Source organism: Aspergillus lucknowensis (genome assembly GCF_044049455.1).
Source record: "Aspergillus lucknowensis strain CBS 449.75 chromosome Unknown BJX67scaffold_26, whole genome shotgun sequence".
Taxonomy (NCBI): Eukaryota; Fungi; Ascomycota; class Eurotiomycetes; order Eurotiales; family Aspergillaceae; genus Aspergillus; species Aspergillus lucknowensis.
In genome coordinates, this window is record NW_027263570.1 from 238,999 (window position 1) to 265,778 (window position 26,780).

The 26,780-nt window shown below is 50.6% G+C and overlaps 6 protein-coding genes across 6 annotated transcripts; 4 read left to right on the plus strand and 2 right to left on the minus strand.

Annotated features, from left to right (window-relative positions):
* Positions 1-215: 215 nt before the first annotated feature.
* On the minus strand, positions 216-4,068 carry set2 (SET and WW domain protein). The gene is made up of 4 exons (XM_071024703.1): positions 3,032-4,068; positions 1,228-2,846; positions 1,099-1,179; positions 216-1,043 (listed from the first exon to the last, which is right to left on the minus strand). The coding sequence occupies exons 1-4, from the start codon at positions 3,552-3,554 to the stop codon at positions 420-422; spliced, it is 2,847 nt and encodes a 948-aa protein (XP_070885266.1). The 5' UTR covers positions 3,555-4,068; the 3' UTR covers positions 216-419.
* Positions 4,069-8,375: 4,307 nt separating this feature from the next.
* Positions 8,376-9,240, plus strand: BJX67DRAFT_144126 (uncharacterized protein). Its single transcript, XM_071024707.1, has one exon. The coding sequence runs from the start codon at positions 8,476-8,478 to the stop codon at positions 8,944-8,946; it is 471 nt and encodes a 156-aa protein (XP_070885267.1). The 5' UTR covers positions 8,376-8,475; the 3' UTR covers positions 8,947-9,240.
* Positions 9,241-9,987: 747 nt separating this feature from the next.
* Positions 9,988-11,570, plus strand: BJX67DRAFT_144074 (putative AT DNA binding protein). The gene is made up of 3 exons (XM_071024705.1): positions 9,988-10,306; positions 10,401-10,515; positions 10,600-11,570. The coding sequence occupies exons 1-3, from the start codon at positions 10,265-10,267 to the stop codon at positions 11,478-11,480; spliced, it is 1,038 nt and encodes a 345-aa protein (XP_070885268.1). The 5' UTR covers positions 9,988-10,264; the 3' UTR covers positions 11,481-11,570.
* A 1,197-nt stretch (positions 11,571-12,767) lies between these two features.
* Positions 12,768-15,516, minus strand: BJX67DRAFT_372702 (putative calcium/calmodulin dependent protein kinase; the record flags this gene model as incomplete). The annotated part of the gene is made up of 6 exons (XM_071031277.1): positions 12,768-13,910; positions 13,964-14,101; positions 14,157-14,951; positions 15,008-15,157; positions 15,234-15,303; positions 15,416-15,516. The coding sequence occupies 6 exons, from the start codon at positions 15,514-15,516 to the stop codon at positions 12,768-12,770; spliced, it is 2,397 nt and encodes a 798-aa protein (XP_070885269.1).
* A 596-nt stretch (positions 15,517-16,112) lies between these two features.
* Positions 16,113-16,834, plus strand: BJX67DRAFT_382095 (TRAPP subunit BET5; the record flags this gene model as incomplete). The annotated part of the gene is made up of 5 exons (XM_071033158.1): positions 16,113-16,149; positions 16,211-16,421; positions 16,481-16,626; positions 16,681-16,769; positions 16,817-16,834. The coding sequence occupies 5 exons, from the start codon at positions 16,113-16,115 to the stop codon at positions 16,832-16,834; spliced, it is 501 nt and encodes a 166-aa protein (XP_070885270.1).
* Positions 16,835-22,342: 5,508 nt separating this feature from the next.
* BJX67DRAFT_143806 (serine/threonine protein kinase SAT4) lies at positions 22,343-24,412 on the plus strand. The gene is made up of 2 exons (XM_071024704.1): positions 22,343-23,859; positions 23,912-24,412. Exons 1-2 carry the CDS (start codon positions 22,459-22,461, stop codon positions 24,041-24,043), a joined length of 1,533 nt encoding a protein of 510 aa, XP_070885271.1. The 5' UTR covers positions 22,343-22,458; the 3' UTR covers positions 24,044-24,412.
* Positions 24,413-26,780: the final 2,368 nt, after the last annotated feature.

A 26,780-nucleotide genomic window follows, 5' to 3' on the forward strand; every position in this document is an offset into this window, starting at 1 on the left:
GTAAGAATCCATCAACCACTAGTCAACCACGAATCAACGCGTTCTAAGGCTTTCGTCCATTTTAAGTACCTTCGAGTCCCTTTCTTTCCTTCAGGCTCGATATGCAGCCCCTTGAGATGTTTATCCCCTGTGTAGATAAGTAAAGTGTAATAAAGTGATATAGAATCAATGGCGGATATGGGTATTGAAGGTGACAGGAAGATAAAGGGATAAATCAGAATGTCAGTGATCAAATCAAGATGTAATGAATAGAAAGCGAAAACTCCCAAACCCCATGCAATGCTGACCCAGCCTGATCACCTGATCACTGTCCCAAAAAAAAAAGAAGAAGAAAAGCCTGAATAGTTTCTCGCCTCCGTTGACTTGGTAGTAAATTGCGGAGAACGAAAAGTAGGGGAGTAAGGGGGAAGGATGGGCATCTACACGTTCCCTTCGATGCCGACTTGCGATCGATGCGACTGATTCAAGTTTGTAAAGCCACCGAAGTCGTCGTGTCCGTTCCCACTCGTATCTGTATCTGCATCTGCATCTGCATCTGGGGTATGATGGTCTTCTTGTGGGGGCGGCGGAGGCGGCGGAGGCGGCGCTGGGTTCCCAACTAAGATAACCTCGTCGGCGTCGCCATCGGCCTCAATGTCGCTTTTCACGCTTGCGTCCTCGTCCTCGTCAGGACTCATAGCGGGTGGAGGGGGTGGTGGAGGAGTGACGGACCGTTGGCGTTTCGTCGACGATGTTGGTGTAGAGTCATCCGGTGTGTTTTCATCCCCGACACTGAGCGCGTCCCGCTTTCGTTTGAGACCACCGCTTCCGCCTCTTCCAGTACTTCCCTCGTCGTCTGACATCTTCATATCCGGGTTATCGTCTCCGCCTTCCTTCGCGAGCTTCTCGGCCTTGCGTTGCTCATGAGCTTGGTGCTTAGCGACAGCTTTGTCAAAGAACTCCTTGCAAAACTTCTTTACTTTCTTCTGCTGTTTTTCATCTATTTTTGTGGGATCCCCCACGCGGCCATTCTTGAAATCTGAGTTGACCAGCTTTTTGGCGACCTGGGATTTTGTTTTGTTAATTGCGTAGAATCCCGAGACGAGAAAGTTGGCTTACATCTTTAGCATATCGTTTAAGATCGTCCTTTGGAAGCTTATGTTTGAATTTGTCGACGACGTACTTCACGTGGGGATACAGCTACACTCGTCAGTTACGGCGACACCAGAACAGGATGATGCAGCTTACCGTATTTTCATAGAGCTTCTTTCGCTTGTCCTCGCTGTACTTTTTCCACTTTTCCTGCCCATCCTTCCTCTCTGGCGCCGATTTAGAGGGTTGAGGAGTGAGTGGGGTGCCGGTTTTCTCTTTCGGCGTCTGCTCCTTAGCATTCATTATACCATCAATAATATCTTGCAACGCTTTGTCTCTTGACTCTTTCGGCGGTGGCGGGGGCTGAGGAGCCGGCTTCGTTGGTCGTGTCCATGTGGTATCTCCTCGGGCTGAGTAGTAGTATGTTCGACCGTTTGATTCAGTGGCAAACCAACCTTGTGGCAGGGGTTCGAGCCGCCGACGGAATGGCCTGGGGCCGTGATGATGGTGCGCATTCCTTACGCTGGGGCCGCTTCGTTTCTGGGCCGCTGGGCCACGGGGAGCCTCAATTGATCGTGACCGTGATCGTGATTTAGGCCGTTGCTGCCGCTCATCCGATGCATTCTCCCGTCGCTGGAATTGGCTCACGGCCGGTGTGGAGGCATTGGGATCCCGTTTCATGCGAGGAATGCGATATCCAATTTCCAAGGTCGACCAGACTTGCAGCAGATTGGTCGCCTTTTGCTCAACCCCGTCGTTTCCGCAGCTGGCCAGTGGTTGGATCGTTGACTCAATCTTGGAGTCAATGATCTTGTTCCGCGTCAGACGCGGGAATTTGTCTAGAATATCTAGAACCTGTAAAACAACGTTGAAATCGTCCTTCCACATTGAAAGCTGGGAGTTGAGGATCTGGTAGCCGTGCATTTTCACGACCCGGTTGCGCACCCGCTCATCTTCACAACGTTGAATGCGTCCTAGAAGCTTGACTGCAATCCATTTCTCCTTGCATTGCATGAGAGCAGCCATGACCTTCGTGACTCCATTTTCATCCAGTGACTTTGGCTGCACACTGTCCACATATTCCTCATCGTCCTCACCCATCTTCTTCTTTCGTTGCCGCTTCGCTACGGCAGTATCCCAACCTTCCGCGTCATCAATGCCCAGAGCTTCAATTGTCGCGTTGGACAACTTGGTGGCACGCTCTGTCTGAGTCCTCCCACCAATGAAGCCTGTGCAGTTCGGCTCCCCGCAATAACATGGTTGAGGGTCTGCGCCGTACCGATCCACGTTATAATTGAAGACTAGCTCCTCGCCCGCTTGGATGTATCGTTCGGCGAAGATACCCATGCGAAGTTTTTCTCCGACAACCCACTTGTCAACGTAGCAGTTTGGATTGCATGAATGGTTACAGAAACGACCGAGGTTTCCTTTCTTAGTAGCGTCGACGAATTCGCCTTTGCTGAGAGACATGAAGTAGAAATGTTTAATCCCTTCTCCATCATACTGCCTCATGCGGCGGTGGAATGGCCCTTCATTGATAACCTCGCCCACGTACTCATAGATAAACTGATGGGGTCGCAAGTCCTCCTCAGCACGGAGGCCATAGCCCTTCTTTTCAGTCTTGATGACAGCCACGCGCGCATATTCTTTTCGCTGGAATCGTTGATTCAGGCAATCGGGGCCACATCCACAGTCGCTCATACACTCGATCTTCGTTGCACGGTTGATACAATCCGAGTCCTCCCCGCAAGCCCGGTTTACGGAACTGGATGCATCTACTCATGTCAGTGAACGCAAATTAACTCAATACGGAATCGAGACGTGAATGCTTGGAGGAATCAAGCCGAATACTCTTTTTTTTTTGGGTTCGGTATTCAAAGAAACCGTACCAGGTAGAGTGCAATAGGAGGATGAACGAGCAAATCATGAAACAGGCAAGGCGCAGTAAAAGCCAACTCACCCCATTCTTCTGTGCAATCACACTCCATAGCGTGTTCCGTGTAGCCCATGTATTTATTCGCATATTGGCAAGCATCAATCACCTCGAACGTCTTCTGCGCGTCTCTTGTACTGTCCGGTAAATGTGAAAATAGCCGTGGTGGTCGGGAAACGACCTTTTGCGAGGAACTGCGAGCCAACTTGGGAGGCTGCCCGGGCTCCAGTTTGACAGATATGCCTCCCCCGACCTTCTCTGTGCCAGATGCCTGATCCTCCTCCCTCTTCACATTTCCGTCGTCTCTTTCCGAAAATTCCACCTTGACCGGAGTTCGTGAAGAGGATCGCGAATTGGTGAGGGACGGTGTGGCCAGTTCATCCTTTACTGGGACCTCTAGGGACGCGGGGTGGGATTCGACCTTCGTCGTGGCCCCTTGGCCATTGGGAATCGGAGTATCGATGCCATTATCGGATGGCTCCAGCTTCATCGCGGTGACAGCATCGGCGACGGATTTTGACTGGCAGTCCGCGTTGTCATGAGTGGGCATGACGACACGGACGGAGCGCGCAACACGATCAGAACCAAAGACGGCGTGGCGTGGCAGGCGGAAATGAGGCGGAGATCGGAGGAGGCGTCGGAATGGAAAAGAGTGCGATGGAAGAGGAACAAGTGGAGGAAAGATAGAGTAGTCGAGGGGGGGAGGGGGAGAAAGAAGGAGGCAAGCAAGGTAAGTGAGGTGGGAGAAATTGGAGAAGAACTTTTGGTTGAGTTTCTCTCTCAAGTCACCATCGAACTTCTTTCCGTCAACGTTTTGGCCGGCGCCAAGACACAATAATGGGAGAGATGATGGGACAGTGGACCGCCCCCAGATCAAAGGTTTTCTAACTATTCTAAAGTCCTCTGTTCTTGCTACATTGCCTTCTCCAGACTGTCTTCACACTTGTTCTCTGCCTGTCACATCGAACTATTGTTCCTGGCTGTGGTCCCGTCGCGCAAGAGCCAGGTTCACCGAAGACACCCCGGCTTCAGGCGCGCAGTCGAAGAATGGGTCCCGATCGAAGAATCGAAGAGCATTGGGTTGTAAATTCGGCCAGACTGCCTGGTACTCGGGTATATCTCAGGCGTCAAGGACGGGGATAGTGGCCAGTTCACACCTCTCTGCTTTCTTCACCTCGGGAGCCAAAAGCTCCATGTCCTGAACCATACGCAACCAAGCTATGATGGCTATCTCTTCTGAACGCCAGGGTATGTTCTGCTAGCAATGTCAGCCTGCGCTTTTAGCTGTCTCTTCGAGACGTGTTTAGCAGTTGTGAATTCGCCCTGGCGGGCAGGGGCGCTCCCAGTGAGCAGATCTTGTTCTGACGGATGTCGGCCCGTCTCGTGGCACTGTTCCCCGGCTGGATGCGATTCGGACGACTTAGTACCCAATAGCTCGTGGTAGAGGAAGTGAGAAACAATGAGGATGTTGGGCCTCCAGCGGGTTGAGTGAGGGAAGTCGCGGCAATATTACGGCAAACTCGGGGGTTGCGGCGACGGTGTGCAGAGACGACGAATTTGTGTTTCTCCAACCAATATATGGTCCACTGCCCATCAGAGCGGGATCATAGGCCACAAACGGTCCAACTTGTCAAGGCAACCCGGCATCCAGCCAGCATGTACTCTGGAGGACGAGGAGGTGAATTTGCACCAGGAGCCCACAGGCAGAATATGCAGGGAATCTCAGATGGGACGCGGAGATCGTTGATCAAGGATGGGATGATGGACTCGGGAAATTTCCCATCCTTCTCCAGCGTTGGTGCGGGTTGGGGCGGCTAGCGATTGGACAAGAGCATCCCATTTTGAACACTGCATGAGCACGGGTGAGGGCGCAGATGTACCTAGAAACAGGGTGCTGATTTAGTAGGTTCAGGGGCGTCACGGGAGAGAAAAGTGTTTAGCGATGCTGGGGATCTTCCCGGGAATGACTGAATAATAATGGCATTGTTCAAGCAACGCTCACCTGAGCCGGGTGTCTGAGGTGCCCAGCACCTGCAGAGATCAAACAACCGCCAATCCAGATGGAGCTCCGTGCCCGCATGAACCGGTGTTGCCTCGGACGCGCCAGAACCAGACATCAATAATTGAACCTTGGGAGCGTGAATAATGATCAGGGGAAACCTAAATAATAAAGAGAATAAAATGAATCCATTCCGGGAAGACGTGGTAAACTGGCACTGGCTCTGCACTGCAGAATCTCGATAGATAGGCATAATAATGTGTATCAGCTCATGTAGGCACACTCGCTCAACCCATGCCTTTCCAGAAACCACTGGACAAGATAATTCCATCATGCAACACAAAGGATGATCGGAGGCTCCATCCTGGTACCTGGAACCATTATGATGGCTGTTATGCCTAAGGTTCAGCTGTCGTCTTCAGAAGGATTTTCCCGGCTGGTACCAAGGTACTGAGAAGGTGGGGCCTTCCCTTTTGCTCCCCACCGGCCAAAAGGTCACGGACTCTTCCTCCCTGTTCATGGAAAGACTCTCTCTCCCGACGTCGTCCAGACGCCAGCCTCCAGGCCACCTTCGTCCACCAGGTGCGTCATCCGCAGTATCAATGAGGATGGCCCAAGCCCGATTTTTGCATCTTCCCCTCGGGCTCCCGGACGGCTGATTCAAATAGGTGGGGCCGGTGTGTCGTCTTCCCCGATGGTTCTCGTGCATGGGCCAATACAGATTATTATTGACCAGGGATTATCGATCGAATCTCTCCCCACGAGAATTTGCTCATAATTATTAACAACGAATTAACAGGCACTTCATCAAAAGACCCCTGTGGCCAAACGCCAGCTCGTTCAACCTTCCACCTCACGGCAATCACCGTTGAAGGTCGTACGACTCCCAAGGTCACAGAGTAAATCCAGGTGGCGGCGAGAAGGCCACGGTTGTGCATGGCCTTTTGTAGAGCACGTTGTTTCTTTAAATGCCTCAGGCAGCTTGTCAACGAGACCTGAGAGGCTATCCACAATAATTATTTACTGGGAACTACTGGGATAGATTGAAATGACGCCCGCATTTCCAAAGTCAATTTTGAAGCTATTCAGAAATGCCTTGAAGCACCTAAACCATGCAGGGTTTCCACCTACCTGAATAATGGCTTGGCACCTTCGCTGGTGTTGGGAGTTGCCGCTCCACTCACCCTCTTCGTGTTCCAGCTAATTATCGAGAGTCTCCAACTCTATAATAACTATTGTTTGTGAAAACTACATGGATAAGCCATGTCTCTTCGTACACTAAGTATTCTCTTGTCAGTCGAGTCAACGGCGAATAAGGTGGGGTATATATAGTAACCACGTGTCAGCGACTTGTGGTACAGTCGACAATTAACCCAGTCCTGGATTGTATTATCTTCTCGCCAAGGTAATACGGCCATTCTTCAAGTTGTGAAAACGCATAATATGTTTGTTGATTCGGTCTTGCTCCGAACAACCTCCACTGCCCATTTCCGGCCAGGAATCAGAAAATCGACTCGACCGTCTGCGATTTTCGACCGTTCAGTGCTAACTGGCACACCTCTACCGTCTTGGCAAAACACTGGTAGAACTCATCTAAATACTGTGCATCCATTGGTTTGGTTTTGCACCACTCGACGTTGTCTTGCTTTGGACTGAGCATCTCAGATTCTAGGCTGAATACTTTCCTAAGATTGCAACAGTCAATTCTTGCACATCTTGGAATTCCGAGGTAGACGTATGTTAATCAGAATAAGCCCCTCATCAGAGGGGTTGACTCTTTTTAGTGGAGCGGCAAATTCCAACAGTTACGAGCCCTGTTTATGGATATCAGGGTTGAGGACCTAACCGTTACGGTTCGATCCCGGCTCGCATGTCGTCGACTTGCAACGCGTTGTCAGTCGACGATCGTAGGCAGTGTAAGGACGCCGGGAGCGTCCGCAAGATGACCGCGTTGGCTGTATTGCCCGCAGGATAACCGGGTGGTCCTGTCGAGACGGATGTGTTGTCGGTTTGCGATTCATTGTCGTTGAACCGACAATTGGTCCCCGGTGAGCAAGGATCATCAATAGCAATCATAGAGATGAGAAAGGATGAAGATTCTGAGTTCCTCACTATAGTCTATCTAGGAATATTTATACCTGCGAGAAGGCCTGGAGATAACATTCACGTCCACCAAATGAGGAAAGAACAATTGAATAAGCGAAGAATTAGGGAGGTGGGAGAGCAATGGGATCACCCTTAGATCAAATATCAATATCAAAATGAAATAGACAGACTGTGCACAATACTGGGAGAACTCAGAACAAAAAGCTCTGGAGGAACAAAAGATGGTTGTCAAGTCACATTCTCTGATTATGGCAGAGTTTATTTCGCCTTCCACTTCGAAAGTAGTTGCCCAAAGGCTCTGCTCGTCAACTTATTTCGTTTGTCAACTATCAAGAAGGAAAGTTAGAAGCCATAGAGACCAAGCACTACAACGCCAAGACGCCCGCACATTTCCATTCTTCCCGAATCGACACGCTATGCTATATCTAGTAATTCGCTGTCACCGACGGGAGGAGACAGCGGAGGATTTTGGGCGACTTTCAGGAACGCTTCTCCCTTGGACGGCTTCTCCGAGCTTTACATTGGATAATAAATTAATAATCTTGGCAGCCCTGGAGGTGACAATCTGACTTGCATGGTGAGGGAAAGGGCAATCAAAGACAACAACCCTGGAAGGACACTGACAGGTGTTCTCTGGTGGGTTTTCTAAGTCCCAACCTTATTATTGCGCTTGCGTCTTCTGAGACAGTGCCACAACAAATCGATTTGCAAAGCTAGCCTGACCGCCTGTTGTGTTCGGCTTAGTACCAGTGTTTTTCGCCCTTTAATTCGCCCATTGAAGTGGAGATGTTGAATACTCTGCCAGTGGTCATGCCGCTGGACGGGTCGGCGCTTGATCCCATTTCGCCTCAAACACCCCAGGCCGCTTCAATGACCCTTGAGCGACCCTCTCGACCAACCATGACTCGCGGCTGGTTGAACCAAACACGGTTCTCGAGAATTCTTGGATTGTGATTCTTGTTGACCTCTCCCAGCCTCCAGCATTTTGGCCTCGACCGCGCCTATTGCGGCGCTCCCACCCCACTTTGCGGTTATCAAATGCCTCCGCCAGGCGTCATTTTCTGCCAGCCATGGTGGCTGCATTCCCGGTTTCTTCAAAGAGGGCCAATGCATGCCGCTGCATTCACTGTAACCGTGTCCAGACAGATCACAGCAATCATCACTAATAATAAAACCATGCAGGAAAAGGAGCTGGCGTCGGGATGGATCGCCCGCGCTTCCTCCCATCTGGGAGCTGGCCCCGAACTTCGCTCTTCCTGGCCAACTCAATTCCAAAATAGCGATAATGTCGACTCCCATCTCTGTCGACCCGGCGTCCTGGAGCGTCAATATTCGCCGATCACCAATTGTCTTCCGTCCATGAGAGATGTTCGGAACGAGCTGCTTCCCGCATCTTGACTGCTCTCCAGATCAGTTCTCTTCTGGTGGTTGGTTGTGGTGCTGCAATATTACTTCTTCTTTTTTTTTCTCTCTAAGTGCCTTCTGCTTAATCTCGTCCTTCAATGAGAATTTTCCCGCGTTGAGCTTTTCAATGGTATTTCCTTCCTTTTCTTTTGTAATTTTTTTTTCCCCTGCCCGTTTTGACTCCGTCATCAGGGAGTACAACAGTCGCCGTCGCCTGCTGTCCTGCGGGCCCCCCTGCTCTTCTCCCCTCCAGGTTCTCAGCGTTTCCCAGCTTTGTGCATTGTTAGTGTTTTTTTACCCCTTCGCCTACTTTTTCGGGCCCCTCCTATTTTTTTCTCTCCAGATCCTTGCTCGAATACCCAGCACCCCGTCGTGCCCCTTTTTGTTGTGTGAGAGGTGTTTGCTTTCCGTGCGCATCCTTTTCTCCTCCTAAATGCAGAACGCGTGTGGGCGCTTGGAATCATCTGAAACCATCGCTTTTGAAACACTATTCTCTTCTAGGTTGAACACGGCCTGATCCACCCGAGTCTGGTTGGTTCCGCAGGCTTTATTTTCTTCTTCATTTTCTTGGTTCTTCCTGCTTGTCCCTCTCTGAGAAGCGTTGTTTTGCTTTGCCCGTGGCTCCTCACCCGCGACTCTGGAGGCCGTCGAGACGAACGAGAACAAGTCGACCGTCCCTGCAGCTTTCCTCTTGCCCTCCGGACACATGCCTGCAAGTTCCGTCCTGGTGCTGTGCTACGCGATTCCGACTTGAAAGTCCGTTTGGCCAAGGGAAAAAAGTTCCTGGGAGAGATAGAGTGTAACTGGCCTCTCTTCTGTCTGTCGCTTTCTTGCTCACTCTTCCACCCCTCCCCCCCCAATTCCTTCTTTCTTTCCCTTCCAATCCCGTTCTTACGTCTCTCTGGTGGCAATGCGCATCATCGAAGGTGCTTTTCCTTGACGTCGATTCGATCTGCAGCGACGACGGCTCCAAGGTTTCCCAGTCCTGTTGAGGGTCAGGGTAACGATCCACATTGTTTTCTATCGTTGTTTCTCGTCCATTCTTTGTACCCTTGAACCTCGAATCCCGTCATTCTTGTTTCTTTGCCTTGTTCTAAAGCGTAAGAGTAACTGCAACTCGACCCATCCGGCTCTTCTTACTTGACTCTCAACGGTTGTCTGTCCCTTCTTTTGGAACACCTGCAAATCGTTCAGCATCAAGACCCTCTCTCTCTATCAGACCCGCTCCTTTCGTTGATCCCCCCCCGCCCTGGCCTTCAATGTATACTGCTGAGTGCATAATAATTGCCCCCTTCCCCTCTTCTTCATTGTCCGCTCCTTATTCGCATTACTTTTGTCTTTCCCTGTCTTCATTCGTTGCGCCGCAAACCCACTTTCCGGTTTCCTTTTGAGCTACCGTGTGTTTATACACTGTTGTAGACGCATCATTCCGTTTGGGAGGCTCTGTGGTTATTCAGCTTTTTGACGCTCTTGCTGCTGTTTTTCCTTTACTACCCCCCTCATTAGCCCTCGTTCAGCGTTCCTGCTGTTGTGCTTATTGTACCCTCGAACCCCCTTTCCTATCTCCTCATTGCTGGCATCATTCCTACTGTCAGGCCTCACAATTTGTTCAGTCCCTTGACCGCGTAGGCGACCACTTTCTGTATACACAGCCGCACCGAAGCTAGTGGTCCGCTTCATTCTGTTCACGCTGGTCTGTTTGTCTGTCGAGAAGCAGCGCTGGGTCTTTTGGCTTCCATGGTCCGCTGGATATGTCGAATCCACGGGAAAAGCCATGGACCGAGGAGGAGAAGGTATGTAATCAATAACCTCACGATTTCAATTTCGCGATGGTTCCCTTAGCCATACTTCCCACGAGCTGAGAGACAAGCGCTGACCAATTCTCAGTATGCTCTGCTCACCGAAATCATGAAGAAGGCGAGGGTACCATCGCGCACGCTCGTCAAGATGATCAAGGACATGAATATTATCCCAAGCTGGGCCGATATTCCTCTTCCTTCAGGTATGGACGGGCGTCCTCTACAACAAGCGGGGTCTATTAAACACTGCATTTGTTTCTTGACTCCGGCTAATTAGTTCTATCCAGGTCGCTCCCTCAATTCCTGCCAATCAGCATTCCACGATATGTGTAATGAACTGCCTCCTCCAGTCAACCCCGGCCTTGGGCCGGTTCCTCCGCCACGCCATAGTCATCCGCCGCCGCCAATGGCTCTTTTGGATTCAAGTAGTAGTGGTCGGAAGCGGCCACTATACCCAGCAGACAAACCAGTTCTAGCTCCTCGTGCTATCCAGCCCCGCCCTACCGCGAGCACCGCTTCGTATAGCAGTGAGAGTGGCGCATCAGCAATAGTTTCTCCGGGAATAAGTGGTGTCACGGCTCGAGGTGAGCCCCCACGAAAACGAGGTCGACCAAGCAAAGCCGAATCGGAGCGACGTAAGGCAGCCGCCGAAGCTCGCGGAGAGACATATCCGCCTTCACGACGGTCTGGATCCCATAGGGCGAAGATCCCGTCAACGTCCACAAGCCCCCTGGGAATTGAACAAGGCGGGACGGCGTTTGTCGCTCAAGCGAGTAGTCGGACCGCACCTGCCAACCCCTCACAGGAAAACCTCTATGCGCCTCCACCGCCAAGAAGGGCAATGCCAATGGCTGGGCCTGGCGACGAGGATCGAATGAGGGATATATCGAGTCGTGAGATAGGTTCGACACTGCGTGAACTACCTCGCCCCACAGATATCAGACAGACACTTCCCTCCCCGCAGGCGCTGCAACTAGGCCACAGGGAGACCGTACCGCGCATAGAACCGAGCGAACGCCCGTACGACCCCCTGCCACCCGACAGGCTTCCCTTTACGGATAGCAGCCGACGGAGTCTTGTGCATCCCGTCCCCAAACATCCCGATGAACCCCATACACCCGATCTCCAAGTTCCTTTAACCACTACGGCGGAGAAACGATCAGACTGACGTTCTTTCGTTGCAAAGCAATCACGGCACCTTTTTTTTCCCCCCCTTATTTCGATGCGACACGATGAATGAGAAACACCATCGATTATTAGCGATAGAAAGTTTTGATTCGGCATTCGCACCCGCCAAACCGATCAACCAAAACGAATTACGTATTTTCCAGCAAGGAAGAATATGCCATGACTAATGCGTGCTCGTCGGAGCATTTGCCCATCTCGAATATATTCCATCTTTCTCACCTTCAGCTTCTCTTTTCGCTCCCATTCAACTTGGCTGCTTTACTTGATTTTATTCCGTTTTCTCCAACTCAGGAGGCGGTTCGATTGAATTATGATTGCTCATATTTGGCGACAATATCTAATTGATATGCCTGCTTATGGCATAGAATCTCTGAAAACGACAGGTCTGATTGGACTTACCCTCTTCAGACGTATATGCTCTGTTCTACCACTGAGCAGCGGACAGGCACCCTTTACTGAACATATTAATACCGTCGCTGTCTCCCACTTCTCGATTCTCCCATTGATGTGCCGTGCCGATTCATGACGCATTGAGTTGACGAAGACGATTCCTTTTGCATGTGCAGTAATCTGCTGCAGAAACTACTTGTTCTAAACGCTATATTTTGCCCCGAGGCACAAAAGAGCAAAACACATGATGCCTGTGATGTTACACATGGACCCCAGCCCGGCTCCTTTTCATTCTTACCAATCTTGGGTCATTGGGTCACGTTATGAATTCTGCTTCTTGTTTCTGATCCAATGTCTCTCTCCTCTTTCGATTATTCTGACGTATCTAGAATTTAATGCCTTATGTAACTAGTTACAAGTGTTTATTATTAGTCAGTCTAGTGAGTGAACGCCATTATGGCAGCTACTACGAACATGGAACATCTACAGCCAACTGCATCCCCTTGTAAGACCTCCACGTCTCTTCGAGCATAGAAGGCAATCAAATGAGATACCTTGGGCACCTCAGCGACCCAACTGACTGCTCCTGATCAGTGGGGCCCGGGATCGCATGACGAGTCTGGTCCCTTCTTCCTTTCCTTCCCGTGCCAAGTTATCGGGAAGACATAGGACGAACCAACCAGGCGGTGCCTCAGGCAGGTCACCTGCTCTTCGATTCTTATCCTACCCTGGGAATAAAATCGCCCCGGCTTACTTCAATCACATTACGGAGATTTGGTTATAGGTATTATTGATATCGCTGACCCTCAACTTGTGTAGTTTCCAGCCCGGTGCTTATTATCAAGTTATAAGCGGGAAAGAAGAAAAACCAGAGCTTTCAGCTGCGTTTGGCACGACCAAGTAAACTGCGGAGTCTGGCTCTCTGGCTTTCGGGTGACGAGGATTCCGTTCCGGTCGTGGTGCCGGTTACTGCGATAGAAGATGTTGCGGTCGTGGGCTCTTCTGGACTTGATGCTGAAGTCAGAGGAGCTGCCGTTGGTGTTGGCGTCTCCGTGCCAGGTGATTTTGGTGTTTCCATCGTTTGTGATTGTGCCTCCCCTCGTTCCTGCTCTTGCCTGTCCTGTTCTAGCTGTGCTCGGATGATGCCTATCGCAGAACCGAAACTCTGTGCTGGTGGTACTGTGACCTTACTCCCGATTCCCAGGATAGGCTCGCTCATTGTTGTTTCTCTCACCAGTTTCATTAATTCGTCCTTTCCGTCTACACGGCGAGTCAAGTAAACCATAGGTACAGCACCTTGCCGTGGGTGGGATTGAGCGCGAATACGTTCGATCTCTTTTCGATACGCTGTTTCGTAGATGTCAAAATCCGCTGCGCCGGGCGATTCGCTTACGACGGGATAAGATACTTCAGATGGATCCGCTCCAGAAAGGATCGAATCGTCTGGCTCAATAGGCGTGAATGAGGCGCTTGGGTCGCTCGTATCTCTAGGTGTTGAGCCTGTGAATGTAGAAGGCCCGATAAAGAGAAAGGGGCATCCCTCTTCCAATGGATCTCTTGCATGCCCTCGTGTCCCTTCTAGGCTGCGTTTGGTCGTAGTTGAGCTAGCCCGTGATAGTGGGATCTGCGGAGATGGTGACTGTCCTTCGTCAATAGAGTCAGCCCTCATTTTGACGCTCTGGATAGATCCCGAATTCTTTCTCTCCGGCTTGCTCCAGAGGCCATTATACCCGCTCGCAAAGTCATTATTATCGCGTGGTAGGTTAGTAGCAGGGTCCCGTCGCTGTTGGTGGTATCCCCTGAGCACGTTGTCACGCTCCCGAGCTCCTCGGTTATACGTGTTCAGGCTTTGGCTCTTGCTGGAATGGGCCACACTGGGCGCAGAGACACTTTCCTCCGGATCCATTTCCATTGGAGGCTCCACGAAGTGAGTCTCGTATTCCTGGCCGAGGATGCTTTGTATGGGTGGCTCAGCTCTGGCTGGACCGAGAAGACCTTTAAATTTCTTCACAGCTTTTACCTACGATGCTTGTCAGGCATCCCGTAGTTCAATTAAAAGCATCAATAGCTTACCACAGCTAAGACATTGCCAAGGCTGTTTGTGATGGCCGAGTTCACTTCCTCTTCAGTAGGAAGCCCCACGATTTCTGCAGTGTTCTCTATTTTCGACAGCAGAGGGTCCGTTCCATTCTTCGTCACCCACGGGTGTTCCTATGTTTGCCTTGTTAGAGATGACAAATGGATAAAGAAGAAGGCCATTCCCTACTCGCAGTTCATCCATCCGTATTCTCTTCGCTGGGTCTTTTGCTAGAACTCGCGAGATCATATCCTTGAAATTCTCGTCGGGTTCCCCTTCGCAGACAAGCGGGTCGTTTTTTATGGCCTCGTAAAGTTCGAAGATACTCTGTTTTTCGAACGGGAGTCTGCCGTATCGTAGACAATACAAGGTGACACCCATAGACCATATATCTGCTGCCTTGCCCGAGACGTCGCCATGTTTGACAACACATAGTTCCGGTGGTAAAAAAGCAGGTGATCCAGCAGACTTCGCCGTGAACATATCCGAATCCTTTTCAAACATTTCTGAGACTCCGAAGTCGACAACTTTGAGGACATCTTCGCTCGTTATCAGACAGTTGTCCGGTTTTATGTCACGGTGCACAATTCCCTGGGCATGCAGGTACTCGATGCCCAAGATAAGATCACGAAACCAACAGCGACAGTGCTCATCGTCGTAGGGATCCGCTCTTTCTTCAAGTCCGACCTTCATGACCACCCCTTTCTTGCACATCTCCATGACCATATATAACGAGTCTTGCGATGGGTCATCCAAGACCTCTATAAGCGAAACCAGGTTGTTGTGGTGCAGCTTCTTCATGATCGCAATTTCCTCTCTAATCAAGTACAGCGCGTTCAGCTTTTCCTCGTCCCCAATCCCCACTCCCTGCCGATGGAGAGGGGAATTGAAGCCATCTGCAGGGCGCTTGGGACCTCGAGACCGCTTTAACAGGTGGGACTTTGCACGTTTCCTCAGACGTGTCTTCGAAAACTCCTTGACAGCCTAATAGTGGGTCAACCTGGTATCGAAGCATGCCAGCCATTGGGGGGGGACCGCACGTATTCATATCCATATTGGTCAACCGCGACGTGGACGGCCCCGAATGAGCCGCGACCAATCTCCTGTCTAATGACATATTGATTGATTCTGTGCTCAGCGGTGCCATCATCTTGGCTGAGGGTATATTCAGATCGAGCATTGAGCGTTTCCTTGGCAATTCTAGTCAATGGCCCAGTCTGCTTCGAAAGATGAAGAAGAACGAGAGGTAGAAAAAGCGATACCAACCTTTACCGGGCGCCGGACTACCGGGTCGCGACGGTGGTGTCTCTGTGGGCTTTCAAAAGACGGGGTCGAACTTTTGAGCGAATGATGCAGGTTTAGCACTCTTGACCTCAGATTTTCACGGAAAGGAGTATATTTCTGCCGTCGGACATATCAGGAGTTAACGGAAGGAGGAAAAAACTTACGCATAGCGAGCTGGCGTTGGACGGGGAGGTTGAGGATCTGGGCGGGCAGCACAGCCTTGACTAGCATCCTGTTCCAGAGAGCTCGTGCTCTCGTTGGCCATTGATTATTCACTCAGCAGACAGCAGAAAGTCAGCGGTGGAGATGGAACACGGCAGTTGCGGTAATAATGTTGATTGAGAGTCCGAGCAGAGAAAGATGCTGAAATCCGGCTGCCTGGTCAGATAATGTGGGGGAAGGGTACAGGTGGAGGGGCAACGCGATCCAGATAAGAGAGCCACTCGCCGCAGTATTTGTGAGTAAATGAAGGAATCGTTGTTGCTGGACGTTGTCGGAGTGTGGTCAGAGGCTCAAAGAGGGGATCAGAGAACGACGAGACCCAGATATCAACCAATGTTTCGATGATTTCAACAACAAACAGTTCCTCCCGATATTTAGAACGTTCCCTGCGATTAGCCAAGATTGACCATTCCACTGCTTCTCCGCTTGCTTCTTCTCGATCGCTCAATCACATCTTCAAAGCGATTGAGCTTTCACCTCCAGAAATTGGAGACGGACTTCGACTCCATCGGCTTCAAGTTGTTGTCAACAATTGTTGTTCACCGCCCCGACTCTTACCTCTCACAACATTCGTCCACGTCCACCGTCACCGTCATCTGCGTCGTTCTCCCTACTTTCCAGTGTGCACGGTTGAACAACATGACTGTGTATTCCTTCTACATCTTCGACCGCCACGGTAGGAGCCGCAATTCAGAGCCTCATGCGAAGAAGTCGCTAATATGACCCCAATTCCCTAGCTGAATGTATATACAAACGGCGCTGGCTTCCTCGCCCTGCTTCAATCACGGGCAAATCATCACGACCTACCTCCGATACCCCAATAGCCAACGGATTGACCTCCATTTCTAGCCCATCTACACGATCGACAGATGACGATGCGAAGCTGATATTCGGAACCGTGTTCTCGCTTCGAAATATGGTGCGGAAACTTGGAGGAGAAGATGACAAGTGAGGACCCGCCATCCGTCCGCTCGGAGGTTTGGACACTTATCAAGTCTCAATTCCAGCTTCATTACATATCGCACGAGCCAATATAAACTTCACTATTACGAGACGCCCACAAACATCAAGTTTGTGATGCTTACGGATACCAAAAGCCCGAACATGCGGGTTGCGTTGCAACAGATTTACATCAACCTCTATGTGGAATATGGTATAAATGCCCCATAGTCGCCGCTCAGTGATTGCTCTGACTGTATCCAAACAGTGGTTAAGAACCCGCTATCTCCGGTTGAGCACCCTGGTGGTGTCGGCGTGAATAATGAGCTTTTCGAACAATCGTTGGAACAATTTGTCGTACGGTTCCTCCCCGTCTCGCATTGATACGGTCTAACATAGTACAGACCAAAGTCCTTGCTTAGATCGACAATGCGAAAGGCAACAACAAGCCAACTGCGGAAGCAACCCGGTACTGAGATCACCGGCTCGGGCATAAAAATGTCAACATAGCCATGTGTCGCCAACATTGCGAAGTTGGTGATCATGTGCCCCTTCCCATGATGCTGCAACCTAGTGAATGGCCCAGCCGATAGCCTCATTCGGGGGTAGTGGGCTATTAATTCCCGTGACGGTCGACGGCCGGGGTCGCCAGGGTTAGCGGTGAGGGAACCAGTCCGTCACTCTAACCGAAGAGCTACACTACACCTCCCGATGCTCCCAGGGGCTCCTTTCTGTATACGGACCGGGCAAACCTGTCAAGTCGAGTCTCCGGCAAAGAAATTTGCAAAACGACCCTGTATATCATACATACTTTGTACTTTTTTGCCAACGTCTACACCGCTCCGTCTGAGCAAATCTTGAACATCTATCCAGGGAACTGAAGCTATATAGCTCTCCTAGTGCTCCATTGTCCCGACACCCACTCCCTGGCCTCCGGGGGCAAATTCCCCTCCTCCAAATCTTCACTATATGACTATGATTTAGGGGAATGGGAACGGGGTTAGGCCTCGCAAGCGATTCGGGCTATGCGAGAGGTATATACATAAATAAGTAGCCTTATTTTTGATGCACGTCAAGAGGTGATATTGACCTCAAGTGGACGCCAGGTTTTACCATGGAGGTTTATGACACCGCTGGTTCGATGAACCATTGGAATTCTGATGAAATCTATATTCGATCGAGATGAGGGATGAGGTTGGGGCTGCTGGCAGTTAGCATGGTGGCGATTGTAGAATGTCGAATGGGTTGAAGACAGGGAGTACGTCACTTATCGATGCTGATACCAAGCATAGATTTATTCGTCAACGAGATACTCTCTCCGCGTGCGTTTCTATGCATGAGGCCACCTAGAGTGCTCCCGTGAAATAAGCTGTAAACATCTCTGCGACTCGCATGTTACCATCTCCTGCGTTCCCAACGAGGCCCATGGGATCGAGAAAAGCTATATCAACCTGGACGAGAAGCTTCACAACAAACGGAAGCAGCGGCCAAGAAACTTCTTTGTGCTTTTGTGTCCCGATACCCTCGTCAATAAGGTGCCTGTTATAACTTAGAGTGGGAGGGACAATGCAGCATTCGGGGGATTGCGCCCGAGAACCGGTGAGTCGAACTCGGTTGATATAGAAGGAATGATTATACATATGCAGCGATCAGATCAGTTCCTATTTCCGTCCATGCAATCGAGCTACTTGCCCAGCTGCATGCACGCCAGGAAAAAGGAATTAGAGACAGAAAGACTGCCTCAGGCAAGGGCTCGCATTGAAGAGAAACCTTGATGGCTCTCGTCTGTTGTGTTGGGCAGTCCCACTTTTTCAGGATCAGCAGCTGAACACCCTTTCCTCGAAAGAGAGCTCGGGACAAGTGTTTTCTGCTGAATTGTCTTTCTTGGCCCGAGAGGAGAGCCGAAGCTTGAACCGTTGAAACGGTCATCTTGTTGGCTGTTCCACTTTTACTCCCCCAAGGCTTTCGATCTCCCACCTTCTTACCTCCACTTTAGGCTCCAGGCTTCAACTTCTGTGGAGTTGTGTATTTGAGAGGAAACATGGATGTACGCAGCGTTGAAGCTGGAGTGAAGTCAGCTTGTTGCTGGGTCTTTTGCGTGGAGTCTCACTGTCAGTTCATCGCATTCGTCAGTCTTTCTCCATCCCACATTTGGCATTCCACAGTTCGCTGACTGCGCGGTTTATTCCTTCGAGTTTGGCCAATCGCTTCGCTTCGCCTGTGGTGGCAGGAGCGGGAGGCTTTCTCTGTGGACATGGCGAGCTTGGAGATGAAACGCTGAGACTTTTCGATGTCGGTTGCTCATTCCGTGACACGGAAAAACATAGAAGGCCACTGGCACGGATAGCATCGAACCATGCAGCCACGTTACCGGTCAGGGTCTTTCGCGAAAGGAGCCCCGAAGTCCGCTCGCTTGCTTCAGGTATCAATTTCCGGTTAAACATCGCGACGGGACAAACAACACCGGCGGGCGCATTGGTGTTTCGGCGTGGATTTACCTTTCTGGCAAGTGGTCGTCAAATGATACCTGGCACTTAGCTGGGGTATTAAGGTGCGATTCTTTTCCTTTGCCCGTGTTGAACAGTCAAAGGGACCAAACCCCAGACTGGTCCCTTGATATTAAACTTGAAGTGCTGGTCGAGTCGAGTCCACCTGCTGGCAACCTTGGGAATGGGGTTTCGGTCGGTAATTTTTGTTGATTTTGGTTCGCCCAGCGAGTCCTTGAATTTCATGTCCCTAGGAACCGAGGGACCGCTCCTTCAAGTGATCACGGGTCCCTCGCCAGAGTTGGATAATCAATCAAGCACCCCTCCGACAAAATATTAAAAAGACTCGAGAGATGCCCTCTGTCATTCATAATGCCAAGCCGACAATTAGCTTTTCATGCCACTCCCATGTCGATGCATATGCAGTGAGAGCCAGGGTGCGGATCCCTGAGAGTCAGGACAGGGTGAGCTGGAGGAGGTATTATGGGAAATCCCAATCCTGTCCCCGTCCCTGGGGGGTGAACCATAATCCGTGCGATTGGCTTCGAGTGTTCCAACATGAAGTGTCAATTCTTTGTCAAACACTTTTGAGCAGAAGAATTTTGTGGAGACCCACTCCGCCCACTGTGGTCCAAAAGTAAGAAATCTTTAACTCGACCCATCTGGTTGGCACCACTTTTTGCTTTTCCCCTGCGATCTCCATCTTCTTTCGCTTTTATTGGTTCAGAAAAATCCCTCGTGTGAATCTGAAATGCCCCATCCTGAATCAATGGTCGTTCTTGACAAACGTCAAGACAAGTGCGGAACATCTCTCTCCTCAACAGTCGTGAACGACGAGTCGTCCCGCATGCATGAGGATGGTCCAGTGGTCCTCCTGAGCCTTCAAGTTTATTCCGCTGCAGTCGTTTGAGTATCTCCGCGCGCAATTTGGCCAACTTGAGATCCTGCGAGATGGACTCAAGGCTTGGGTCTGGGGGATCCCATATCGGCCTCGTTCGCCGGAGACAACTCTCCAATATTTCCTGTAGTACCTATCCACCTTCCCATCTGCGGTATTGCAACGGAAATTCGTTGCTGAGCACAACACGCGCGAGTGGACGGGGCAACGGCCCCGGATTATTACCACCAATCCTTACTACTGGATCTAAGCCAAAGAACTTCCTGTTTTGGTTGGAGTTGGGATTTGGATACTCCATGATCAACGACCAGGAAAACAGCAGCTTCTCTGACACATGCCGACCCCACACGAATCCCCGCCCCAAAAGAGAGAGATGTGCAGGGCTCAAAAGTCTCCTTCAAGTTGCTCCGTCACCTCTCGCCCATTTGAAAAAACTCATGGTCTGGTCACACAAACTCAGCTGGGGAAAGCATTCACCATGGAAACCTATTGAGTCAACAAGAATTGAATGCCCCCCATCTTGAGGGAATTGAGCTATCCAGTAGCAGTTAAAAACATCTTTATCTGCTTCGAAGTCAAATGGATGATGCAGTTTCCCACGTCGTCCGTCCCAAAGTACTTCCTCCTTGGCGTCCGGGATCTGTTTCTCGCAGACGGAAGAAGAAAAAACAAGGATGCGAAGAAAGCCATCTCTGCCGGTGGATGAGATCCTTTTCGAGCGGACCTTCGAAGCCAAGGAGGAGATTGCTCTACCCCTCCATCCGCTGCCTTGAGGCTACCCCTCAGATGTCTTGAAGGAGATAGCTTGGCACCGGCGTAAAGCTCTCTTGGCCCGGCGCCACGCTCTGTAGCTCGACGAGATTGTCAGTCCCCAATCCATGCGACCCTTCACGACCGTCTAATCAGAGGGAGCAACAGCATCAGCTCCGCAGATGATGATGTGCGGGGGTCACAACCAGGTCACTGTGCACCAGCATCATCGACCCTGCACAGCCTCATTCTCGCGTGAAGAGTCGCGGGTTTGACTAATCAATCACCCCATTTCAATTCCAGTTGTCCTTCAGGCTGGAGAGGATCGCCAAAACCTGACTCCATCATCCGACTGGTCTTTGAGTCCGCTCTTTCTGGGAGAGGGCTGGTCATCTTTCTCCGTGACCGAAAAGAAACCCCCAAGACCGTCCAAAGCCAACAACTCATCGCTTGACTCCTGGCTGCTTGGAAGCATTATTGGCGGACCCAGAAGTTCAGCCCAAGGAACAGCCGGTGCGGAGCTTCCCGGAGGGGGAAAAGAACCGCGCCACCAGGTCGAGGGATAGTTCACTTCCTCAGAGACCTACGGCTGATTGAGGTGAAGAACAGTGGGAAAGTTGTGGAACGAGAAGTCATCGGTTGGACCAGATATTATTAAGACGTCGCTGAGCGCCACTTTTGCACAGAAAGATGTCCTCATCGCAAGTTTTTGAGGCTGGTTTCGTCAAGACAGACCGTGGAGCCCTTGTACGATCAGTACCAACACTCCTCTTGTCGTCCTCCGAGGAAGGACGAAGGAGCTTCCACTGGCAATATCCACGACCACCTGAGCAAGCACCTGATGATGGGGCAGTGGTTGAACCTGGTTGTCATTTGATAGGCAAGAGAGTGATACTGCGTCGATCAGCGTGCTCTGGTCTGTGTGGCGTCTTGGAGGCACCTGCAAGTTTGTTTGGGCTCCCGCTGTCGCTGTAAGACTTCGGGTCTGTGGCTGTAGCGGTAAGATACCGTATTTATTTCATACGGTATTGCTTTCCTTGGTACGTACTAGTAACTTTGACCGCCCACACTCAAACAGAGAGGCGGTCCAGCTTTCAGTGTCCCAGCCTCAGTGATCCGCGGCCTCTTCAGTCTGCTGCGGGCGGTAGTAATCAGGTGGTAACGGTTGATGAAAGCTACCAGTGGTTTCCACAGTCGCGCTGAAATTGATTTCAGAGCTCCATTCGAAATTAACCTGCCTGTTTCGCACCAGTCTTCCAGCGCACTGGCAGTGTCGGAGTGACAAAGCACTTTGTACCAAGAGACTTCTTGCTCCGACGCTGCTCTCTCATACAAGTACCAACGCCTCCCGAGCGCTGCTCCCATTTCATTTTCCTTCATCCTCCACCCTCCCGAAGCTCTCGCCATCCGTTTTCCTTTTGCCTGGCTTCTCCTCTGCATTATTGTAATATTACGAGATCTTCCGTCTGACTCGAGTCCATCGCCAGCATCCAAAAAAGCTATAGAAGCCAAGACTTTGTGCGGTTCTCCACTGAGCACTGTCCCATCTGAACATTCCGAGCCTCGCCCACTGTGTGCTGCTCTTTTTTTTGTCCTTTTTTTTCTTTTTTTTTTTCCTTTTCTGGTTTTCCCTTTTTTTTTTTGGCTGTCTCTTGTCACAGACAACTCGCTCGTCCGCATTGGCCACCGCTGGCGCGGCCACTACTTTTTCCTTACTATAATTTCCCTCTCGCCCTCCCTCTCCTTCCGTCTTCTTTCAACAATCAGTCTCTCAAGCCTTGGTCATACCTGGCCTTTCAGCCTCGCGCTGTAGGCTCTCAACTATTTCTCTCTCCGTCTTCTCTCAAAGTCTCTCACGAGGGCTGTTTTACACCCTCTTGTCACCCTGTTTCCCTCTTCCCATTTACCGCACATGACTCCACAATCTGTCTCCCCTGTACCCTCTACAGTCTCCTCTACCGCAACTTCACATCTTTCCAGCGACCATGGGGAACCACAGGTAACACAGGCTTTGGCAGGCATGAATCTGTCTGCCCTGAATGGGGATGCAATGCTTCCCCATTCAGTGAAGCCCGGTAAACAAACCATGGCGAATCGCATCTCTCGCATGTTTTCCGGCACCGGAAAATCTACCCCAAAGGAACCAGAGTCGTCGCGAGAGTTATCAGATAGCAACTCGGATGGCGGAAAGTCGTCCGCTAACGATCCTGGGAAACAATCCCGACCGTCGTCCAAACCGCCATCTCGGGCTCCCTCTCGACAAACATCTACCAAAGACGTAAACGACAAGAAGGCCAAACCTGCGAGTGGCAAGGACCAGAAAGAGGGGTCAATCGTACAGAAACGTTTCGAGGCGTTCCCAGATAACACGCATTGCCATCACCTCAAGAGCACGAGACGACAGGAGAAGCTGACCGATCTTCTTCGGGATATGCTTGGTGGGAGGAAAAAGGACGACCATGCAGAGGATCAGCAGCTGTCTTTGATGTCGACCTGGATTGACCAGTTCAAAAACGAGCGAGATAAGTTGGCCGCAGACAAGAAAGGAGGGCCCAACGCAACCCAATCTCTGGTCGACAAGTATGGTAAATGTCAGGAGATTGTTGGGCGCGGTGCTTTCGGTATCGTCAGGATATCTCATAAGGTGGACCCGAAGGACTCGAAGATCGAGCAGCTATATGCTGTTAAAGAATTCCGCCGTCGCCCACAAGAAACAAGCAAGAAGTATCAAAAGAGACTGACTTCGGAGTTCTGTATTTCTTCGTCCCTTCGTCACCCTAACATTATCCATACGCTGGACCTCCTTCAGGATGCCAAGGGCGACTACTGCGAGGTCATGGAGTACTGCGCTGGTGGCGATCTCTACACCCTTGTGCTGGCTGCAGGAAAGCTGGAGGTTGCCGAGGCAGATTGTTTGTTCAAACAACTAATGCGGGGCGTGGAATATATGCACGAGATGGGCGTTGCTCATCGTGACCTGAAGCCAGAGAATCTTTTGTTAACCACGCACGGCGCTCTGAAAATCACAGATTTTGGCAACGGCGAGTGCTTCCGTATGGCCTGGGAGAAAGAAGCACACATGACTGTCGGGCTTTGTGGCTCAGCGCCTTACATCGCTCCCGAAGAGTATACCGACAAAGAATTTGACCCGAGAGCGGTTGACATTTGGGCGTGCGGTGTCATCTATATGGCGATGAGGACAGGCCGGCACTTGTGGAAAGTGGCTCGGAAGGATGAGGACGACTTCTACAAACGATACTTGGAGGGGCGCAAGCATGAGGATGGCTACGCACCTATCGAAACCTTGCATCGGGTAAGCCTAGTCCTATTCAGAGTGAAAACTCATCTAATGGTGGTTCCTTCAGGCACGGTGCCGTAACGTGGTCTACTCGATTCTCGACCCAAATCCTTCTCGTCGTATCAACTCGTCGCAGATTCTGAAGTCAGAGTGGGTTCGCGAGATCAAACTATGCCAAGCCGGCGAGGAAGGCTTTTAACGTCTTCCTTGCACCTCTTCATGACAGGTGTTGTCTCTGATGGGGATTCATTGTCTGGGCTGGCTATCTCATGTTAGTCCGGTCTCTGGAACCTCGATAGTTGTGCTACTCGTGTCTACCTCCTTTGTCTACGATAGAATCGGGTGGCTACGTGTTCTCCCTCTCCTTTCCCGGTGGGAGGTTCCAGTCCTCCTTATGCGGTTCTATAGAAGGAGGGCTTTTGCTATTTTATACAGTTACGCCAGTGCATGCCTTGCTCGGCTTACGGGTTTAGTCTGGTTGTCACGTTTTCATGTTAATGCAACGAAGATCATGACCTTTTGCTAGAGTTCTGGTCCCAGTCCAAACATATATGTTTTATATTTACGGCCTATTCTCTTTCGTTTTCTATTCCGGCATCCTGATTCCCCTTCATGTTCTTTCATAACAGCCCGCTGTTTAATTTTCGTTTCTCGAGACACTATTTAGTTCTTTTTGGAGCCTGACTTCTATTCTATACGGCGATGTTTATTTTAACTTGGCCTCAGATAACCTTTCCACTGCTTGCGGTCGGTGTTTTATTCCAGGTTACAAATGGGTATGTCCTTTCAAGACAGAAACTGTACCACTATGCATGATTGAATTTGAAATGATAATGACAACCCTTGGAAACAGCACCTTTCACCCCCTCAAAAAGCCCTCTGCCGACCGCAGCGCACATTCATCAGTCACATGATTTCACATCCCTAGCATGATATCATGTCAAACCTGCCACTCGAACTTGCCAGCAGCAAGCAGGCAGTAGAGCCAAGGCATCCCAGTGCAGGAATCGAACTGAGTCATCGAGATGGATGGCTTCATTTGTATCCAAGTTGGTCCGACCGCATTGGCCCACCCCTCGCCGGATGCTCCAGTGCAGAGTAAGGTTCTCTCCCTCCTTCCCCTAGCCTGCCTGTTACAACAGGTAATGGTTCGTTCTCCTTCCTAGATTACCCGAAGCCCGTTTAGTCAGGTACGGTAGAACAGGGCTGGTATCATGGTCGCAATGATGTAATGGGACACACGGACCGTTTCTCTTTTTTGGGGGGACTATGCAGCGTGTAGATCTGTGCATGGGTTTATGCAGAGGGGAGCTTGGGCCTTGAGGATTGGAGATTGGGGTTTTGTTTTTATGGGTCTTATTTGGGGCGATGTAATACAGTACTGGAGTACTTTGTATGCTTGTTCTGCTCAGTGTCTAGAACTGTATTACCGCGCTGGAGGAGCGCTCTTGCCTGCATGAACTGGCTCCTTAGAATACCAATGGTAGTACCTATAGCACCCAAGGGCATATCCATCCATGCATGCAATATCTTGATTGATGCACTACTATCTACTTGAAAACATAACTTCACGAATTGAACTTTGAGATGGAGTCAGAGATAGTTACTTGAGGCTAACTTTTGCCATAACCACGTATTTGAGTCAGAAACTTTCCAATTTTATATTGCGCCGCCAGATCTATAAATACATATTAAGTTTCTTTCTGCCTCGCGTGGGACTCCGAATTCCAGTCCGAAGCTCTCGGCCGATGAACACGTTAGGATCCAGACTGGCCGCTTGATCTCACTTAACCTTACCCGAGCTAGACTCCTTTTGTGTAACGGGGCAATATACCCGTACTTGAGGTTGTCACAAGTGAATACTACCTGGATGCATAGACTATGCTGACAGGCATAATCCTACAGCCAAATGCAGGGGGGGGGGCTCGCCGCTCTTCTGGAAGGGCTCAGGTATCGGGTCTACTTGTATGCCATCGTTGGGAACAGCCCAGGTCTGTCTGCTCACCTCGGTATCGTCGTAGAGCTGCGTCGCCAAGCATTGTAGAGAGTGAGCCATGTGCTGGTGCCATTCGCAATCATGCCATGATCGGTAAATCGTTGCCCCGTGGAAGAGTCCGTCTGTAAGAAGACGGCGAGACTGAGTTCCAATGTCCTCAAGATTGTCTTACTATGGGGTACCATTGGGAGTCGAGGCCTAACGGCTGCAGGAAGCTGCCATAGATTGCTGAGCAAAGGGGCTAATCAATTGCCTTGATTCCCGGTAGAAGTCGTGCGACATGGGTGATTCTAGTCTGTACTCCCTTGAGCACGCCGGACTCTATCCTCCAGAGAGCTCCGATATACCGCCTCGACAATTTTCATGACGAAGCTTGGAAGATAGACCGCTAGAGAAAGACGGGGTTTGGAGCTCCCAAGTACAAATTGCTCTCGCCGGTCGCGGCAGTTCCCAGCGTGGAGGCTTGACTCCTGGTCCACTCGTGAACAAAAGATATAACCCCTTCCCTTTCAGCGAGGAATATGGGATCGTTGAACTCCTCAGTTGTCGCCTTGGCGCCATAGTGGAGCTTGGCGCTTCACAAGAACAGGCAGCACAATTTCTTAACATCCGGTGCAGTCCTGTAATACCGCATCTGCAAGGCAGGACAGCTCATGGCATTATCGGACCGTGGTGATGGTCGATTAATCATACTGGAGCTTGGGTTGGGCCTTGCATTCTCGGCCGAAGCGTTACTCACATCCGAATTGTGGGTTGTCCCTGAGTGAGGAGGTCCAGCATTCTTGCTTGTATCCACAAGGGCCGGGAGGGTGTGTAGCTTTGAAGCCCAGAGTAACACTGGGAGTTGAGTGCGTGCGGAAACTGCACCCTTAAATCGATGCTCGCATTCTGGGTTGAATGAATAGTCAAGAATACACACCGTATCCTGCTCATGGGCCCG

Bases quoted from the DNA above. Each gene is read 5' to 3' on its own strand.
- set2 (XM_071024703.1), bottom strand. From the start codon at position 3,554: ATGCCCACTCATGACAACGCGGACTGCCAGTCAAAATCCGTCGCCGAT. The intron at 1,180-1,227 runs GTAAGCTGCATC...TGACGAGTGTAG, and splicing joins AGAAGCTCTATGAAAATACG to CTGTATCCCCACGTGAAGTA. The intron at 1,044-1,098 runs GTAAGCCAACTT...ACAAAATCCCAG, and splicing joins TTAAACGATATGCTAAAGAT to GTCGCCAAAAAGCTGGTCAA.
- BJX67DRAFT_144126 (XM_071024707.1), top strand. From the start codon at position 8,476: ATGTTCGGAACGAGCTGCTTCCCGCATCTTGACTGCTCTCCAGATCAG.
- BJX67DRAFT_144074 (XM_071024705.1), top strand. From the start codon at position 10,265: ATGTCGAATCCACGGGAAAAGCCATGGACCGAGGAGGAGAAG. The intron at 10,307-10,400 runs GTATGTAATCAA...ACCAATTCTCAG, and splicing joins CATGGACCGAGGAGGAGAAG to TATGCTCTGCTCACCGAAAT. The intron at 10,516-10,599 runs GTATGGACGGGC...AGTTCTATCCAG, and splicing joins CGATATTCCTCTTCCTTCAG to GTCGCTCCCTCAATTCCTGC.
- BJX67DRAFT_143806 (XM_071024704.1), top strand. From the start codon at position 22,459: ATGACTCCACAATCTGTCTCCCCTGTACCCTCTACAGTCTCCTCTACC. The intron at 23,860-23,911 runs GTAAGCCTAGTC...TGGTTCCTTCAG, and splicing joins CTATCGAAACCTTGCATCGG to GCACGGTGCCGTAACGTGGT.